The sequence below is a fragment of the Cyprinodon tularosa genome, unplaced genomic scaffold (assembly GCF_016077235.1).
Source record: "Cyprinodon tularosa strain WSP-4 unplaced genomic scaffold, ASM1607723v1 ctg21, whole genome shotgun sequence".
Taxonomy (NCBI): domain Eukaryota; kingdom Metazoa; phylum Chordata; class Actinopteri; order Cyprinodontiformes; family Cyprinodontidae; genus Cyprinodon; species Cyprinodon tularosa.
The window spans coordinates 2208115-2229110 of record NW_024038778.1 but is presented as its reverse complement, the minus strand read 5'-3'; the positions used below and the strand labels follow the sequence as shown (position 1 = coordinate 2229110).

The following is a 20996-nucleotide window of genomic DNA, read 5'->3' as shown; positions in this document are numbered from 1 at the left end:
AAAATAAAGTAGTATTTGTATATTTAAATAAATGTAATTGTACATATTTATTTGAAATGTATTTGAAAGTTAAGGAACTTAAGTTTAGTTACTTGTTCATTTAACTTTAATGACTTTGTGGGTTTGATTCACAGCGGTTTGTTTAGTGTTGTACAGTTTATCATTTTCTTTTGTAGTTTAAATGGAACTAATTTATGTAAGCTAACATACAAATCAGTATTTATTTTTCTTCTTTTGGGTTTGTTTAAAGGTTTTTACCTGCTTCTGGACCAATTGTAAATATATCCTGACACTCACAAATAAATGGAGGATAAAAGGAAGAAAACTGTGTGGTCCTTTGAGTAAAACCCTGTTCAACAAAGTCTGCATCAATTTATCCATCCCTTTTCAAGTGGGGAAGCTGCATAAGATTAGAAATAACTTGACATAGAGACAGGAGCAGGTGGATCAAATGAGCAGTGTTGAGAAACCATGCAGAGTCAGACAGGTGAATGGAACGAGTAATTAAGCCAGTCATCAGCACCAAGATCATGACACTGACAGACTTCCAGATTTTTTATTTCACGACTGATACATATTTGTTATACACAACTCGTATAGCATATACACGGGAGAAAGTCTAAAAGCTTTTAAAAGCAAACATGCTTATCGGCTTATCGTCATTTAATTTTCTAAAGTTTGCCTAAGTCCTATGTATTGCACTAAACAGGTTAGCAAAATATCTTTTTTTTTACACCTTAGCTTACATGGAAACAGAATATTTTTCTATCTTTGTTCCTCATTTATTCTTTCTGATTACCTCCAGAGATATTTATTCACAGAGATTTTATTTCATACAAACCTATTATAAAAATAAACAGTGAAAGCCTTTATTTTTTCATGTCTGATATGCACTTTATGTACCAATTCAGATAGAAGCTGGCAGGAAGGCTTGTCTAATGAAAACACAAGAAGAGAGATTCATCCTAAGTAGACAAGGAATTGCTTTTTAATTGACCTTTTCATCGTTTATTATTTAGGGGACCTGGAGTTTGATTTTCCGTCCCTGCTGTACATATGACATCAATAAATGTGCCAGTAATGTCAAGCCACTGCTGGCTTTTCTCCTCTGACAGGGAGATCAGAAAAGGTAGGAGAACAAGAGAGGCTAAGCAACTGTTCAGTAACACAGCTCTTCACACGTCTAATCCTATTGGTAGGTGCAGAACATCAATTTAATTGCTCACAGCATCGCACTGATTCTGTCTTGAGCTGCCCCTGCAGAGCCATCATTGACCTAATGACAAAGCATGCACTCAGACATATGCATGTCAGGAAACATAATAGGATCCTGGACTATTCAAATTACAAAATCAAACTGATCTTAACAGTAAATCTAACAAAATTTAACATTACTGTGTCTTCTGGGGTATGTGTACAGGTATTCATAAATGCAGATGTGTTTACAAAATAAATTTTAACCAATCTTTTAAAAAACAACAAAAAACAGTGATTGCATGAACCAAATAAAAAAGTGAGCTCAGTTTGGGTTGAAACATAAGAACAGGAAAAAGTTGCAACCACCTGATTACTTAATAATTCACCCCATTAAACCATTGTGTTAATCATTTTTTGAATTATTTATTTGATTAATTTATTTTTCACTTAGATTTTTTCCCAGTGTGGACTATTTTAGTTTTCAGCTATTCCATATAAGATGCCTCTCTACAACAGCCCAGAAGAGGCAGTTCTCATGAAAAACGCTCTTATGGAAAGACTTCAACACGAAGTGGATATGGGGAAGAACCACCCGATTCAAAGGATGCCTACCTTCAGCACAGAGGACTTTGACAAGCATCTACAGAAAATAGCTGTCATGGAGCTGCAGATCTGCCAAGTTGAAGTGAACTATGATGTAAACGCCACGTATGGAAGTGAAACAACGCTCCCTGTGATCCCGAACGGAAACCACCAACTCAGCAAACAAACAGTTCCTAGAGGAAAATGAGAATCCCTGGACCACTCTGGGTGCAGGACCAAAGGATCAAAGAACCCCCCACCTAGACAAAGAAAACTGGCTGAGACCACAGAGAGGTGTCCCAAGAAAAGTGAAACAAAAACTGGATGTTCTTACAACAAATGATAGGAGTTAACCTGCTGGAAATGTTGGAATTCGGTTACAAAACAGATTTGCTCCACTCCAAGATGAGACCCAGAAGGATCACGACAACAATCTTCACTCTAAGCTACCAGAGAGAAAACAGGCCACAGGGCCAAGGATCCTGATATTATGCAATGGATCTACAAGTGGGATTAAACATTTCTGTAACAAAAAAAACAACACAGAGGTGTTGATTTATAACTCTTTGAACTGTGGCCTGGTGTCTAATGTATCAGACATCCTTCCAAAGATCATGAAAAAATGCCCGACCTTGGAAAAACTCATCATACGAGCTGAAGCTTTGGGAGAAGCAGCCCTGAGAAAATCAGAAATATTGAAAGAGGATTACATTCGTCTGCTGAATTTAGTTGATGGTCTTAATGTCAAGGTGTTTCTCAGCGGCCCTCACATGCCCATTAATTGTGGCGATGAAATGTTTTCCAGATGGCTGGATACAACATACAAATAACATACAAATAAACAGCTGTAAAGTTCATAGACAACTTCAACATATTTGGGGAGAGGAGATATCTGTTCAACAGACCATGAACTCCTTTTATTGGTCCAATATGTCATTACAAAAAAACTCACAAGTAAGTTATATATATACAGTCATCCTAACAGCCCGAAATCCAAACAAAAAAAACCCCTCAAAAACTGAGAGTAAGCAATTCATTAATTACAGGACATAAAATACAAAAATACTGTATCTCTACTTCCCCAAATACAGATGAACTCTTTCAAGTCTGACACCATCTTATAAAAAGCAAACTCTGTCCTAATACGTGCAGCTACCAGCCCTCTGAACATCAGGTCAACATCTACAGAACCTTTCTCCTTCATTTTATTTCTCCTGCTGAGCCAAATGCTCATCTTTGCCTGACCAAACAAAAAATTAACCAGACAAATATTACGCCGTTGTGCTACTGAGTATCTGGGACCAAAAATAAACAGTTAATTATTAAAACTGAATCCTAATCCGCCCACCCACTGCTTTAGCAGTGAGAAGAGAGGAACCAGTCTGGAACATCCCAGCCAGAGATGCTGTAGCGTTTCCTCAGCCTGACAAAAGGCACACTGACTCCCTGATCTGTGATCAATACGCGCCACATGTCTGTTCGTGGCCACGGTCCCGTGTACTACCCTCCACTGCAGATCCGCACTGCGTTTCTCTATGGGAGCTTTGTACAGGGACCTCCAGCTACCCCTGGGAGATGAACCTGGCGCCAACACATCAGCCCACCTCGACTCTCTGACCCCGGACAACATCGCTCTGTTCAGGACCTTCACAGACACAGCATACAAACTCTTTTTTGATGCCTCAGAGAAGTTCCCCAACTCAGGTGTTTTGAAGGACAACAGAAATCCATGCGCTTCCTCCTGCTCCACCACTGCAGCACAGATGGACAGCTCAGGAAATCCTTCAGTATGGTGTTCTGCCTCTAATGCTCTCCTGAAAGAACCAGGAAGTCCATTCATCACCTCCTCCACCAGTTTGTCCATGAGGCGCAAAGACTTACTTCCAACATCTTGACACAGTCTGGCAGCACTTTTCCACTGACCCGCTGACCTCAGTCCTCCCAACTTCGTCAGCCCAGCAGCTGTAAGTATCCTCCGAACGCTGTCAGAGCCCAGAATCTTGCTCTGAATGGCCAGGTTATAAAACAAAGGTTCCTCCTCCACCGACCCATATAACTGAGAGAAATCTCTCTTACTTTTTAAAACTGTTCTCCAGTCATGTAGAACCGACTGGTAAAAACTAGTGTTGCGCCGATGCCATTTTTTGGCCCCGATTCCGATACCCGATACCTGGCTGTGCAGTATCGGCCGATACCGATACCATAATAATTTAAAATAATTGCCATCATGGCTTTGTCAAGCTGCTGCCTACCTTTGTGAAGCAAAGGTAACTTTTTTTTAATAAAAAGTTCTACTGGATAACAAAAATAAAAAAATTTTCTTGCCTACCAGGAGTGGGTGACAATAGTTGAATAAACTTATGGCTCTCAAAATGGTATCTGTGCCCTATTTGTTGGTACTTGCCGATACCGATACCACCATTTTAGGGCAGTATCGGGGCCCCGTCCGATACTGGTATCGGTATCGGTGCAACACTAGTAAAAACTGGAAGTCTGTGCTACCTCCATACCGTCCAGCTCCAAGAGAAAAAAATGCTTATCATAAGCCAGGTTCTTCACTCTACGCATCAACAAGGAAGCCGTTTCAGTCCAGAGCTGCTGTGTCCTGTAAAGAAACGCTGTGCCGTCTGAAGCCGAAACGCAGTTATGCGACTCCTCAGGTCAATCAGTCCCTGACCTCCTTCAGACACAGGTAAAAAAAATACTGCAGATTTAATCCAATGATATCCATTACAAAAAAAATCCACCAGTTTCTTCTGTATTTCTTTAATGACTTTGTCTGGAGGAACTACGACCATGGCACGGTGCCAGAGCATAGATGCAGCCAGACAGTTGGCGACCAAAGTCCTCCCCCTGTAGGACAACTGGGGCAGGACCCATTTCCATCTAGACATTCGGGCGCTTATTTTCTCAACTAGACCCTCCCAGTTTTTGGACTGAAAATGTTCATTTCCCAGAAACACACCTAAGACTTTCATTCCCTCTGTGCCCCACTGCAGCCCTGCTGGTAAGGTTGGCTGCTCTTTATTGCTCCACTCTCCCAGTAGAAGTCCCTCACACTTTGACCAATTGACCTTAGCAGAAGAAGCTTGTTCAGTCCACCTTGGAAGTGTGTTCAACAGAGATGGTTTCTCTCTAAATAGGTCAGGCACAAAACGGCTGATATCAAACATTTTCTATTCTGTGAACCATGCACCATCAGCTTTGTCCCAAAACAAAGCTCAACCAGTGCTTAAAACAAACGATAAGCCCAGTACAACCCGAACCAGCCAAGATAAAGATGGCCAGAAAGATGACACAGAAAGAGCCTATGTCAGAACTACAGGAGGATTCATCTCAGATCTCAGCAGGACAAAAAGAGGACTCCCCTTTAAATTCCAAAAAGAACCATAAACCTCCATCCCCTTGGACACCTGTCTGACTGCACCCACCCCCCCCCCTTCTCCACAAAGCCCAGATGTTCCTTTTCTGGAATTTTCTTATAACATTAACAAAGTTTTTAAGATTGGCCTACAGTTAACATCCTCTCCATATAGCCATTCTAAAAACCGCAGCTATTTGACAAAGCCAGCATCTTCTAAAAGCCGCAGAGCCCCAGATCCTCCTCTAAGTATGGAACATGCCTGTCCTCAGGACCTTCAGATAACTTTTCCGTGATATACACCGGGCCCTGGCAACAAGCTTATCAGACATAGTTTCCAGCATCAGCTTGGGCCTTTTACCGGAGATTATGGAATATCTGTGATGATACATTGCAGAAATAAGAAAAACAAAATGGGAACAAACAGGAACAGACACTTACGAGTCCTAAACTGTCAGATGCAGCCTGCCACAGAGACAACATCAACCACTAATTCATATAAACTGGCTTTATTAAACATTAGATCTCTGTCAGGAAAATCCCTTTTAATTAATGACTTCATTATTGACAATAATGTTGATGTTATGTTTTTTAACAGAAACATGGTTACATGGACTTAATGAAGCACATATTCTGTTGGAGTCGTCTCCTCCAAACCACAATTTTCTTTGTCAGAGCAGACAGCAGGGTGCAGGAGTGGCCACATTGTTTAATGATTCACTGAAGTGTAAAAAGGTGTTTTTGGGAAAATTTGACTCTTTTGAACATTTGGCTCTCCAGGTAAAGAGCCCGGTATGAACTATGTTTCTAAATGTTTACAGGCCTCCTAAGTCCACATCAAATTTTTTTAATGATTTTAGTGACCTCCTGTCTGTGATATGCCTTGATTATGACTGCTTAATTATTGTGGGAGACTTTAACTTTCACGTTGAAAACCCTGAAGACAGAACAGCAAAAGAGCTGTGTAACACGCTTAGAAATTTTGGTATAACTCAACATGTAAAACAACCAACGCACAAAAGGGACATATTTTAGACTTGATCATCACAAGGTCTGAGGATTTCTAAAGTCAGTGTTACTGATGTTGCCCTATCTGATCACTTTTCTGTTACCTTTTCAGTATTTTATGTTCTTGGACTTTGCTTCAGTTGCCTTTAGTAACCTGATTATATCTACAAAACTCACCTTGGCATTTTGGGTCCTCAAAAACCTCCACTCAACCATGACAGATGAAACCAGCCAACATGGATCCAGCAGAGCCACCAATTGGTAAGGCAAGTGATTTTTTTAAGGCTCTTAAGAGGCAAACTAGATAACTGTCCTACAATCAGTCCACCTTGGAAGTGTGTGAGTGCTGCTGAAGAAGTAATGAAGATACTACTGATGTATCCAGAACTCTTCTTTCTTCAGACAGGCTACATTGCTTTAGCTGAGTGGAACATACAGGACGCCTTCTCTTAGCTCCTGAAAAAATCTCCGCCACCCAAACCATCACTCATCTGTTTACCTGTTCCCCCTGCTGCTCTTCCCCCACTATCTCCTATGTGAAGGCACTGTCGCCTGCAGAAAAATCCTACGGCTTCTCCATCGGGTCAGTGTGACGGTGCCACTTCCTCTTCAGCGGGTGGGTCTGACAATGCCACTCATTCTCAAGCAGGTTGGTTTGACGCTCCCACTTCTATGGGTCAGCCTGCTGCCAACCTTTCATTGCCACCAAGCCAGGTATGTTTTCTTTGTGGTCTAAGCCGCCACATGACTCCCATGCTGTCTCTACCTCTTAGGACTTAAACACGTTCAATTGGCCCTAGACTGTCTCAAGTTTTAAGATCAGATCCCCCACAACTTAAAAATCAGAACTTTTTTTTTATTGGGAGAATGAGGATTTTTTTCCACCTCCATTAGCTCCAAACTTTCTGAGCCAGAGACCCTTAGTGGGCCAGTTTTCTTGCCAGAGCCACTTAGTGGGCCAGTTCCGGTACCAGAGCCACTTAGCGGGCCAGTCCCTGAGCTAAAGCCCTTTAGCGGGCCAGTCTCTCCAAGCTAGAGCTCCTTAGTGAGCCAGTCCTCCCTTTTCCTCAGTCAGCTCCTCTCAGTGTCATAGCCACTCAGTCAGCTCAACCCACTGTCCTAGCACCACAGTCAGTCCCTCTCAGTTCACCCTTTCAACAGTCAAACCCTGTTGACCCTGCTGGTGTGCCCCCTCCAGAGTCAGAAGCTGTTCGTGTTCTCACTCAGTCAGATTCTCTTAGCACTTCTCCTCACTCAGACCCTATTGGCATTTTGCCAGAGTCAGATCCTCTTTTTGAGCACGCTCTATGCCATCCAGAGCCCCCTGACCATGCTTTGTGCTGTTCAGAGACCCCTGAACCCAAAGGTGGATCGTGTTGTGAAACAGAGCACTGTGAGAGCTCCTAGGGGTGGGGGGTTGGGGTGGGCGGGGTCGGGGGTTGGGGTGGGTGGGGTCGGGGGTTCTGGCTGCAGGGGCACTGCTAGGAATTTGGGGCCCTGTGGAAAAGATTGGTATTCGGACCCCCCTAAATTAAAAAGAAATTATGCAAGCTTTAAAACTGGTTTAAAGATTTACCGAAGAGTATTATTTACATTTTCAAGGTAGTTTGTACAGTAAAATTTCTACAAAGAAAAATTATCCTAACACTAAAAAGTTTAATGTACTTTCATTTTAAACTTTACATTACAAATGATCCTCTCAAAATAATAAGCTTATTTAAAACAAAACACATAGATGTCTAGTTAAATATCTAACTGAACTATTTTAAGCTTTCTGGCTCAATTGTTTGGCCTCTGTGTTAGTTACAGACACACAATAGACTCAATAAATTCTGGGAAAATCCTGGATTAATTGTTACTGAAAAATGAAAACAAAACAAAATAATAATAAAAACTTGCAAATATTTTCCATTTAAGACGCACAGTACTTGGATCAGCATCATTAATGATGTGATTCCCCTCCGACCCTGAGGAAGAGTTGTATCCAGCAGATAGCTTGCTCATTTTACTCAACAGATCTATAATTTGAACTATTCAGGAAACAAAGCTTTCTTGAAAAATTGGGTCATGGTATTGAACGCCTTTCTGCTTTCTTTCTGTTCTTTTTTTAAAACCAGACTTTTGATTTTTTTGGGGTGCTGCATTTTTCAGCCGTGGATGGTTTTTCAACACTGCTGCTTATTTACTCATTTTATTGTTCATTAGTTTTATTTTATGTCTCTGTGTCAAATGATGTGCGTGTGGTACTAAAGCCTCTGTACCAGAAGACTGCTGCTGATAGACGGGGAGATCTGATGCGCCACGCAGGACCTGAAGACCAAACCTTTTATCATATTGTTTTATATCTGAAATGTATAGCGCTGCATATATTTTCTGCCTGACAACCATATCCCGCCCCATCGTAAAAGGCGCCCCTGCCTGGCTGAGTACTTTAATATAAATGCATATATTAAAATCTTATTAGAAGTTGTAGGTAATTATTAAGAATAGCTTACTAAAATATTTGACTTTTTAATGACTGTTCTAACTGCTCTAACTCTAGACACCCTCATTACCAATCTGGTCGATAAGTAATCTAGTGTTGCAACATACTTTGGTAAACATGTTTGTCAGGGTAAAGATCAGAAGATTGTTTGATTTCAGGATTCTTTAAAGTCTGTTTTGCCAATGATTTACTATATTTTAATGTAGTTTGTTTAGAGTGTTTATGTTGTAAAGAGAATCCTAAATAATCTGTTTTAAGAGATTAATAAACAAAGGCATATCAAGCGAACTCTGTTCCAGGAACAGTATGACCCAATTTAGTGAGTAAAGTTTCCCAGAAAAGCTGGGAGTGTAAAGTTTCCCAGTTTACTGATAAAGTTTCTCAGATTGCTCACTTCAGTAGACACACCCCCATACCTCTTTAAAAGCCCCATATTTCCCAGTACTATCCATTTCATTAGACAGACCTGGAGGTATACCTATCCACTCCATCAATATGATCTGGGTAAGTCCTTTGATAAAACAAGGTTCACATAAAATATTTTGTACATAACATTTATATGACAGACAAAAACCTAAGTAATCAGTATAAAATATATGCAATTATTGCGAAATATTAATATTTTAAGTAATAATACACTCTTGTTGGATGTCTTAATTAAAAAATGTTGCATCTCTTATGCCTTTAAATTCTTAATTCAAAATTCAATAATTTCCAGATTTTCACCATTAACTTTTTAAATTAGAAATAGGTGTAATGTTAAATTTACGATTTAAGTCATAGAATGCTTAACCTGAATATTCTAGCTTGTAATCATTTAGTTAGTTATCATGTATCATAAGCAATCAGACTGTGTTTTTTATTGTATCGCTGGTTGTTCTTTCTTACTTATTAACAGGAACTTAAGTGAACCACTTGATTTCAGACTGAAGGTCTTTGTAAACAAACAGCTGAGAGAGCAGATCAGCTATTAGTTTTGATATTTTATGCGTTTAGAATCAGAGCATTTCATTAAACAACTTTGTGTAATTGTTAGACTCCATAGATTGTTGTTGTAAAACAGCTTTTCCTCCAGGGAGACCTTAGGAGTTTTAATAACTGAGTGCCCCAAAGAATAGAATCACAGAGAATGTTTGTAATTTTACCATTTTTCTTTAGTTTGTGCATAGTTTTACTAAGTACTCAGGAAGAATTAGAAAATAAGTTGGGTTTGTGGACGAGTAGCAAAGGTTTATAAAAATAATATAAATACTTATCTTCTCCAGGTGGCATTACTTTTAGGTCAGCTGCTTCTTGCAGTCGCAGTTCAGTCAAACTCCAAGGCTTACCTGCCATTGGATTGTGATGACATTTATCGATGTGACAACAAGAGCAACAGTGGGGTGTACACAATCTACCCAGGAGGACCAACCACACCATTGCATGTCTACTGCGACATGAAAACTGATGGGGGGAGATGGACTGTAAGTATCATATACAGCTTAGAAATAAAAAAAAAAAAGCTACACAATTTTATACAATAACTTTAAAGCAAATAGATTTTGTAAAATTAAATGCTTGTGTAACTTTGTTAATTAATCATATAACTTTCACACTATTATTGTGTGAACACACACCCAACTGCCTGGGTGTAAGAAGAACAAATGAAAGTGGGATTTAAGCGCAATCAGGGTCAAACTGTTAACTTTACACAAATATGGAACAAATTCACAACAGCTAACTTTCACAATATGAGTTTATGAACAAAAATCCTATAACTCAAAGTCCAACATATTTATGTTAAAAATTCTTGACTCAACTTGTGTAACTCAACTAAACTAAGCTGCTATTTACACATGGCAAAGAAATTAAAATGGCTGAAAACCATTAATTATTCCACCCCAGTGCCTGGGCCCCGGAGGGGAAGACTACTACTTCTGCTGGGGCCTGAGTGCCAGCGAACTTATTCCTTTTATGTCATTATCTTCTTCCATGTCCTTGATCCCCAGTTAGCCTTGGCAGATGTTATCAATCCTAATTTATTACTGTGATTGGTAATCATTAATCATCTACCAAAACACAAAAAACCCTCTATATAATAAAGCAGTTAACTCAAAAGAGTAAGTTATCACTGGTCATATAGACAGCAGTTTACTTCAATAAAAGAACCACAGACAAATATTCTTTATCTATGCTGAAATTGATTCAACAAATTAGTTTCTATTATAAACAATTATTCTGTTCAGTATTATTATAAAAACTTATTACACTGGTGAAAGAAGAAACAAAAACAAAGGGAAGTAGGAAAAATGGTAAAACAGCCTGTGTTTGTCCACTGTAACACTTTCTTTCCTAGTCAGGAGAATTGACCAAAGTGCTTTACACTACATTCTGTCATCCAAACACACATCTGATGATGACAAGCTACATTGTAGCTACAGCAGCCCTGGGGCTCACTGAGAGAAACGGGGCCCTCTGACCACCATCGGTAGGCAACGTGCATAAGATGTCTTGCCCAAGGACACAACGACATTGAAAGACAGAGCTGAGGTTTAAACCACCAATACTTCAGTTGCAGAGCAAACACCTGCATCTGACACCACTGTCACCCATAGAATTCCTGCCAGCCACATTATAAATTTGTTTAGTTTTTAGACAGATAAACAATTGATTATGTTTTGGGTTAATTTCAACTTTAAATAATCAAACCAGCTGTCACACAATAAACACAATAAATATTCAACACAAAGTTCAACCAAACTTCTTCTGGAGTGCAGTACACTGCCTGGCCAAAAAATAGTCATGACCAAATAAAAAAAACAATGATTTTTAATTCTTCAGCTTGCATTTGATTTGGCATTTTTTCCATTAGCTTCTGCAATGTCACAAGATTTATTTCCACCCAATGTTGCATTAATGTTTCACCAAGATCTTGCACTATTAATAACTGAATTTCATTGATTTCACATTTGATAAATTTACCTCTGCATTTAACTCCCCTTTGGGCACAATGAGCTTCCAATGTGTGGCACCTGGGAGCAGTGTTGGATTAAGGGTCTTGCTAAGGGTTCCAGAGCACCGGCTGTGGGAACCAAGCTGGGTATTGGCAACCTTCTCAGAGCATAAACGCACTGCTCTAACCACTAGACCAACACTCCCCAAGGTCTTTACTGATGATACATTAGAATCTGATTTCTAAACAAAGTCTTCCAGCACATACCAAAAATTCTTAATGTCCTTAAGGTCTGGACACTGTGGTGGCTAATGCTCCCTGAACCACTCTTTCAAAATTCTGATGAGTCTTGGCAGTGTCATCTTGGAATATGTGCATGCAGTAAGGGGAAAAAGTTTGTCATTCAGTATATCCAGGTAGTAGGCTGAATCATTCTTTAAACTCAAACTATTGCTGAACCAATACCTGATCAACTGCAGGCTCTAGGCATGATGGGTGCATAATTTCACCTGCCTCTCTTCAAGACCATATAACCTACATTAGGCCAGAGTAGAATTTTTATGCTCCCAAACAAATGTAACTGTCATAAAAACGGAAGTAATGGACCTAGTATTCAAGGTGAGACAGTCAGTAGGAAAGTTCAAAACATTTAATATAAACAAATAAACTGAAACTAAAGTGGAGCTGCTAGGATCTGCGGCTTATGGATGCTGCAGGAGGGGGGCACCGTCTAACCTCTGACACTCTGTGGGAGAAACACAGGTAAGTGACCACGATAATCTGACAGAAGATGTTGATCTCAGTGAGTCACTTACCTGGTTCAACAGTCCAGTCCATCTTCCTCGAAAGGGGCGCAATCCAGTCGCTGGACTGAAGGCAGACGATGCGTCATTCTGAGTGTCCCTGGTGCAGCAGTCCAAGAGGACTTGCAGGAAGCCGATCCTGTACAGGGATTCAGAACAGGCAGGAACAGACAGGATCCAGACTTCCAGGCATTATGCGCTCCCAGGCAGGTTCAAAGTCCAGAAGCGTGACCAGGCGAACACCCGCACAGGAGCAGACAGGATCAGATGCAGACGGGCAGGCTCAGTGGAAGAAGGTAGCTCAGACAGGATGTGGAACCAGAACTTGAGCAGGACCTTTAAACTCGTCTCCACCTTGCAGCCATGCTTAGTGGAATAAAAACTGTACCTCCCCGCATAAAAAGCCAAAACCCCCTGAGGACTCAGCAGTGAAGGAACAGTGGATGAGCAGGAGAAAAGATAGACACAAAAACCCTCCTTCCACTGGCTGCCAGGATCCAGGACATGAACCTTGGTACAAACAGAATTCAACAGAAAACATCTAATGATCTGGCCAGGATAGCAGGAACTGAGCCCAATATAAAGGAAACTGGCAGGTGGAATAGATGAATGATAATTAGGAGCTGGAAAGAGTGAAGCAGGTGAAAGGCATGAGTAATGAAGGCCAGCTACGTACCACAGCAGATCATGACGGTAACTATTTTTTATCTAATTTGGTTCCCCACTATTCTTCTTTTCTTTACCAATGCTTTGGACAGTCCTTAACCCAATTTTGGGTCTCTGCTATCTCCTTAGATGTTTTCTCTGTTGGATGCATGGCAATGATTTGACACTTCTGAAACAGACTGACATCTTTTCCATAACAGCAGGATTTGTCATTTGATATGGTTGTTTGAAAAAGTAACCTTCACTGCACTAGTTTGATAACCTTTTGCTTTCTAAAATGTAATTGCATATGCAGTAATCATCCAATGGAAGGCTGATACCTATTTGCATAGGAAAAAGCAGGTGGCACATTTTGTTTGGTCAGTCAGTGTATAAACCTTCTTATTAGCTACATTGCCAGGCATAGTTAAAGCAGCAAAGAAAAAGAAAAGGAAGTTATCTTCAAGGTTAACCACGTGTTTCCAAACACATGGGGCTTAGCTGTGGTAGAAATATGTCCCTTTGGTGTAGCAGTGAGCTGCCCCACTTTGTATAGTATGGTGTGACATCGGAGCTGCAAACCATGCTCGAAGGTGTAGTTAAAGATTATTTGGTGTTATCACCAAACATTGTTCAAATCACACATGTACATCACATCAGCATTTAGCTCCATAACTTTAGCAATAGTTTTTTTCCTCTTAAATCTTTGGCTTAAGACATAACATAACATAAAACATTTGGTTAATTCCCCACTAATTCTATGAAGAGTTGTACTGATTTAGTAAAAACCCAAAAAAAAATGATGTTTGCATTCCAATAAACTTTGAACTCAATTCTTTAGGTGTTTCTCAGGAGGGTTGATGGGACAGAAAGCTTCTTTAGACCCTGGAAGCATTATAAGGCTGGCTTTGGGAATATAGCTGGAGAGTACTGGCTGGGTAAGAAGAAGAAAAATGTTACTTAATTATGGTGTGAAAATCCATGCTCTTTTAATTTAAGATTAATAGCACTTCAAATTCAAACTTACATGTTTTTAAAAATAGTTAATCAGATAAGATAATATTTTTTTGTTTTCTTTTTAGGCTTGGAAAACATATTGCTTTTGACAATGAGGAAGGAGAATGAGCTTCGTGTTGATATGGAGGACTGGGAGGGAGCAGATGCTTCTGCTCAGTATTCCACTTTTTCCATCGACTCTGAGAATAATGGATATCAACTTCACCTGGGCAGCTTCACTGGAGGAACAGCAGGTGATTGTCTTTGTGTGGGTCTTAATTTGTTGGAAGGATGAATGTCTCAGCCCTGATAAAGTTAGATTTACAGTTGAAGAATTCCGCCCATAGACTTACATTATAAAATTGAAAACCTGAAAAAATGTGAGTAAAGTTTGAATCCCAATTTTATAAAAACTCTAAAAGATATCACAAAGTTGAGCTATATCAGAATAGCTGAATCTTTAATGGACATTTTAAAAGTTGAATAATGTTTTTAGCTGAAAGTATGCTGAAGTAGTTAAAGTTCAAAGATGGTGAAGTTTTAGATGAATTTTGCTGAAATCTAAGAATTCTACATGCATTTCAATTGACAAAAAAAAATGCTGAAAAAGCTGAATATAGCCAAAAGACATAACAGAATTCTCCTGAACAAGCTGAACAAGCTGATCGGTTGAAAACTGCATGACTAGTTACAGTCCAAAAATTAAAAAGAGCAAAACAATAAAAAAAAATCTAAGACTTATAGACATGGCCAGATTTTAACAGCTATGCGGAGACATGGGATTAAGATAGACAACTGATAGCAGATTAATAAACCATCATAATCAACGACTTTAATTACAAAGCATTTTAACTCCAGCTACAGCTAATACAAAATATTGATCATCAAAAGCAATAAAACAAAATGGTATAAAATAGTACAAACTAAGCACACAATATTAAATTAATAACCTTACTACAAAAGATAATGAAAATGCAAAGAACAGATGAAAACAAAGCTTGTATTAATAAAGAAAAATTTTATTTCAATTATGATTAAGGTCAGTGAGTTAAAGTAAGTTAAAAAGTTAACATAGTAAAACAGCTAGATAAACAGAATAAGAAGTCACGAAGTTACTTGTAATGACTAGGCCACATTTAGAGTAGAAAATAAACAATATGTCTGATCAGGAAAACACCACATCAGTTTTGATGCCTTGCAACAATTTTCAGCCTGCTCAACTCTAGTGTTTAAAGGGAACTTATACTTGGTGCTTTAAGCTTCTTAAATAGAAAACGTTTTCAGGAATGTAAGAATTACTAGTCTCTGACAATTGGAAATAAATGAAATTGAATCATACAGCAGCGTAATTGTTTCCCTTCAAAGCTGTAAATGAACTGCAAATTTAACAAAGACAATTAGCAATTTTGAATAATCTGTCACTAAAATCTGCCTTTTGTCACCTCTGCCATTTGTTCTGCTTTCTTCTTTTAGGGGACAGTCTATCCCAGCACAAATCTATGAAGTTCACTACTTTTGACAAAGACCAAGACGCGTGGGACAAAAACTGCGGCCAGCACTTTCTGGGAGGATTCTGGTACAATGCCTGCCACCATACTAATCCTACTGGGATGTATGCACCTCATGGTGCCATCGGGCATGATAATGTTCAAGTGGTTTGGAATGCTTGGAAGGGCTGGAATTACTCCCTTAAAACTATTGCAATGAAGATCAGACCAGTAGTCAAATGTTCATGCACACTTTAGCTTGTTTAGTTTTAGATACACAAAATAATTTGAAAATTACCTGGGAGTTTGGATGTAGATATAGAATTTCCTGGATGCATTTTGTAAAAAATCCAAAATACAAGCAGCGCAGATAGCTTGATGGGAGGGAAGGACGGACAGAAACAGCTGACCGCAGTGGTTAAGCAAGCAATCCATTTACAGAGGCTTTGTTCTTTGATGTGGCCATCACAGATTGAAGTCTTGGCCTGGTGATCTCCATTGCATGTCCTCCCCCTTCTCCCAAGTTTCATTTCCTGTCTGCCTACCATCAAAAAATAAAGGTCATGATTACCTTTTAAAAAAATGTTTGGATCTCTCATGCTTTTGGTTCTGTTTAAGTTTTCTCTTTTAGTTTTCATTGGTTTTATTTCCATTTTATGTTATTCTAGGTATTTGTGATTTTATTTGAGTTATTACGTATTTCTTGTTTGCCCCTTTGTTGCCCTCCTGTGTTAGTCTCCTTAACCCTAGCCCCCTACTAGATCCCTCTGACCACACCTGCTCCCAATCTGCTGATTAGCCTGGTCTTTGTTTCTGTCTCCTATTTATACCCCCCTAGCTCAGTCGCTGTGCTGTTTCAGTCTTGTTCCTGATCATTGTTTATTTTGCCTTGTGTGTGTTTTCCCTGAAGTCATCGACCTCTTGTTTTTCTGAATTTGTTATTTTTGGATTTTTGCCTCAGTTGCCACTCTTTTTGGATAAATAAATCAGCAAGAAACCACTTAAGCTTCACTCTCTGCATTTGGGTTCTCTTCAACCCTCCACCCACCATGACAGACTGTACAGAGTAGGCTTGAACTACTCTAGAAGACCTGAGAGGTCTTGGAGGTTGATACATTGACAATAAATCCTTTATGTATTGAGGTACGGATCCATCCAGTCTATTCTCTGAGCTACAGGGAGCCAATTGAAGGACTTCAGAACCGGGACAATGTCCTCTACTTACTTAGTTCTGGTGAGAATAGGGGTAGCACATTTTCTTTAAATCATTAAGCCAACCAAGACCAGTGATGGGACTAACGGCGTTGAAACTAACGGCGTTACTAACGCCGTTACCTTGTTTTAGTAACGAGTAATCTAACTAATTACTTTGACTGTAACTATAACGCAGTTACCATTGCAGACACCCCGTTACTGCGCGTTACTCAGGTCGCACAATGAACCTTTTTTCATGATAGGACTCGTGCGCAGCTGCGTGAAGCTGACACCCCACCCACGTCAAAAAAACTCTGCAAATAGACTGAATGGTTAGTGCAACGTTAGTGCAGATTTGTGCAGAAAAAAATATTGTTTGTGCTACTTTTGTTTAAGAGATATTAAAGATTTATTTTAGGTCATCCAGAGGTGCGCGCCTTGTCATGAGAGAGGGGAGGATGAGAATCCGTCTGTCAGTTGAATAGGTTGGTGTTTCTGCTGGTGGGTGTTAACGTACAGCACACACAGAGAGATGGAGAGTGAGGATGACTCCAGCAGCAAAACAGCGTTTTCCACATGGAAATACCGGTGTTACGTAGAGCTGCGTTTCCCCATCACATAACGGTTTCCTCTGCATCTCCACACAGCGCAGGCGGTGTCGTGCCAAACGAGTTATCCCCGACAGAATTTGTATCCCCTGCGTCGGGAGCGCGCATTCAGCTCCGCCTCATTACCAACACATTAGGCGTGGAAATAAAGATATTTTTCACTTGTTAGTGCTATCGTAAGGGATTCAGCTTAAAACTAGACTAATCACTAAGTATAACACGTTCTGAGAAAGCAAACGGCTCTGTGGTATTCTCCAGATGTGTAACGAAAATATAAGGTTTATGTTATTCGATTGTCGCATGACTGTCGCATGTCTGTCTGTTGAAAATAAAAATCGACCTTTCTGAGTCCATCACAGCTGTCTACTTTTTCGTTGTTATTTTTGTGTGTGGATAGAACCGCATGAATGTATTATATAAAGCTAATTTCAAGTTTGAATAAATGAATAGTGAAGAAAGTTACTGCCAAAATGATCAGATCTAATGAGATTTTAATTCAGCCAAGAACCATATGAAGAACACAAGATGTGTCACTTAAAAAAATAACAATATATGAGGAGTTTTTAAAAAACTACTTTATTGCAATTTTATTAGAATAAGATGTTAAAAAATATTTGGACTTCACATTAAAAGTTTTATTGTTTTCAAGCACTGCAGCCCATTGTTATAAATGCTGACCAGATGGTGTGTCAAAAAGTTTCCTCTCTAAGGAAACCCAGCAGGTTTCAAGTCTCTCTAAGCAGCATTCTCTCCTCCTGAAAGATTGTAGAACCACATTGGATAGATGTCTGCATTTTTTATGTCTTAGCAGCAATCACTCATATTGAGCATGCATGAAGTGACAGTGGTTTCATATTCATAAGTTACACTGCTATCCTTAGGTTGGGAGAATTGATCTTTGCATATCTTACTGGGTTTTTGAGGCACTATTGGCTCATTTTTTTAAAGTAGGCTGACAGGAAAGGGGTTATGAGACGGAGGAAGAAATGCGGTAAAGGACCTTAGGCTGAGGACTAGGGCCTCTGTATGTAGCACCTGCTGAAAATTTGAAGCTGTTGGCTCTTTGAATGTAAAAGTTACGGGGGGATACAAAAAATATCAGTATCAGCCTGCCAAAATATGTATCCCCTTCTAAAATGGACTAAGAGTATCCCACATTCTAGATTTTTGGCACATAAACACATCTTATAATCACCAACAACTGTAGGAATTTTGAAGCTGTTGGCTCTTTCAATGTAAAAGTTACAGGGGGATACAAAAAATATCAGTATCAGCCTGCCAAAATATGTATCCCCTTCTAAAATGAACTGAGAGTATCCCACATTCTAGATTTTTGGCACATAAACACCTCTTATAATCACCAACAACTGTAGGAATTTTGAAGCTGTTGGCTCTTTCAATGTAAAAGTTACAGGGGGATACAAAAAATATCAGTATCAGCCTGCCAAAATATGTATCCCCTTCTAAAATGAACTGAGAGTATCCCACATTCTAGATTTTTGGCACATAAACACATCTTATAATCACCAACAACTGTAGGAATTTTGAAGCTGTTGGCTCTTTCAATGTAAAAGTTACGGGGGGATACAAAAAATATCAGTATCAGCCTGCCAAAATATGTATCCCCTTCTAAAATGAACTGAGAGTATCCCACATTCTAGATTTTTGGCACATAAACACATCTTATAATCACCAACAACTGTAGGAATTTTGAAGCTGTTGGCTCTTTCAATGTAAAAGTTACAGGGGGATACAAAAAATATCAGTATCAGCCTGCCAAAATATGTATCCCCTTCTAAAATGAACTGAGAGTATCCCACATTCTAGATTTTTGGCACATAAACACCTCTTATAATCACCAACAACTGTAGGAATTTTGAAGCTGTTGGCTCTTTCAATGTAAAAGTTACAGGGGGATACAAAAAATATCAGTATCAGCCTGCCAAAATATGTATCCCCTTCTAAAATGAACTGAGAGTATCCCACATTCTAGATTTTTGGCACATAAACACATCTTATAATCACCAACAACTGTAGGAATTTTGAAGCTGTTGGCTCTTTCAATGTAAAAGTTACGGGGGGATACAAAAAATATCAGTATCAGCCTGCCAAAATATGTATCCCCTTCTAAAATGAACTGAGAGTATCCCACATTCTAGATTTTTGGCACATAAACACCTCTTATAATCACCAACAACTGTAGGAATTTTGAAGCTGTTGGCTCTTTCAATGTAAAAGTTACAGGGGGATACAAAAAATATCAGTATCAGCCTGCCAAAATATGTATCCCCTTCTAAAATGAACTGAGAGTATCCCACATTCTAGATTTTTGGCACATAAACACCTCTTATAATCACCAACAACTGTAGGAATTTTGAAGCTGTTGGCTCTTTCAATGTAAAAGTTACAGGGGGATACAAAAAATATCAGTATCAGCCTGCCAAAATATGTATCCCCTTCTAAAATGAACTGAGAGTATCCCACATTCTAGATTTTTGGCACATAAACACATCTTATAATCACCAACAACTGTAGGAATTTTGAAGCTGTTGGCTCTTTCAATGTAAAAGTTACAGGGGGATACAAAAAATATCAGTATCAGCCTGCCAAAATATGTATCCCCTTCTAAAATGAACTGAGAGTATCCCACATTCTAGATTTTTGGCACATAAACACCTCTTATAATCACCAACAACTGTAGGAATTTTGAAGCTGTTGGCTCTTTCAATGTAAAAGTTACAGGGGGATACAAAAAATATCAGTATCAGCCTGCCAAAATATGTATCCCCTTCTAAAATGAACTGAGAGTATCCCACATTCTAGATTTTTGGCACATAAACACCTCTTATAATCACCAACAACTGTAGGAATTTTGAAGCTGTTGGCTCTTTCAATGTAAAAGTTACAGGGGGATACAAAAAATATCAGTATCAGCCTGCCAAAATATGTATCCCCTTCTAAAATGAACTGAGAGTATCCCACATTCTAGATTTTTGGCACATAAACACATCTTATAATCACCAACAACTGTAGGAATTTTGAAGCTGTTGGCTCTTTCAATGTAAAAGTTACAGGGGGATACAAAAAATATCAGTATCAGCCTGCCAAAATATGTATCCCCTTCTAAAATGAACTGAGAGTATCCCACATTGTAGATTTTTGGCACATAAACACCTCTTATAATCACCAACAACTGTAGGAATTTTGAAGCTGTTGGCTCTTTCAATGTAAAAGTTACAGGGGGATACAAAAAATATCAGTATCAGCCTGCCAAAATATGTATCCCCTTCTAAAATGAACTGAGAGTATCCCACATTCTAGATTTTTGGCACATAAACACCTCTTATAATCACCAACAACTGTAGGAATTTTGAAGCTGTTGGCTCTTTCAATGTAAAAGTTACAGGGGGATACAAAAAATATCAGTATCAGCCTGCCAAAATATGTATCCCCTTCTAAAATGAACTGAGAGTATCCCACATTCTAGATTTTTGGCACATAAACACCTCTTATAATCACCAACAACTGTAGGAATTTTGAAGCTGTTGGCTCTTTCAATGTAAAAGTTACGGGGGGATACAAAAAATATCAGTATCGGCCTGCCAAAAATGTGTCATCCTTTTACAGAGCACAGAGAGTGGTTAAACTGCATGTGTTTTTCAACTGCATCTATATGAAATGCCAAAAACCTTTCAAAC

The 20996-nt window shown here is 39.1% G+C and overlaps 1 protein-coding gene across 1 annotated transcript; it reads left to right on the top strand.

The window, feature by feature from the left end:
- The first annotated feature begins 9007 nt into the window (after positions 1-9007).
- Positions 9008-16501, top strand: LOC119783677 (microfibril-associated glycoprotein 4-like). Its single transcript, XM_038285304.1, has 5 exons — positions 9008-9137; positions 9899-10096; positions 13855-13951; positions 14096-14263; positions 15483-16501. The coding sequence occupies exons 1-5, from the start codon at positions 9129-9131 to the stop codon at positions 15752-15754; spliced, it is 744 nt and encodes a 247-aa protein (XP_038141232.1). The 5' UTR covers positions 9008-9128; the 3' UTR covers positions 15755-16501.
- Positions 16502-20996: the final 4495 nt, after the last annotated feature.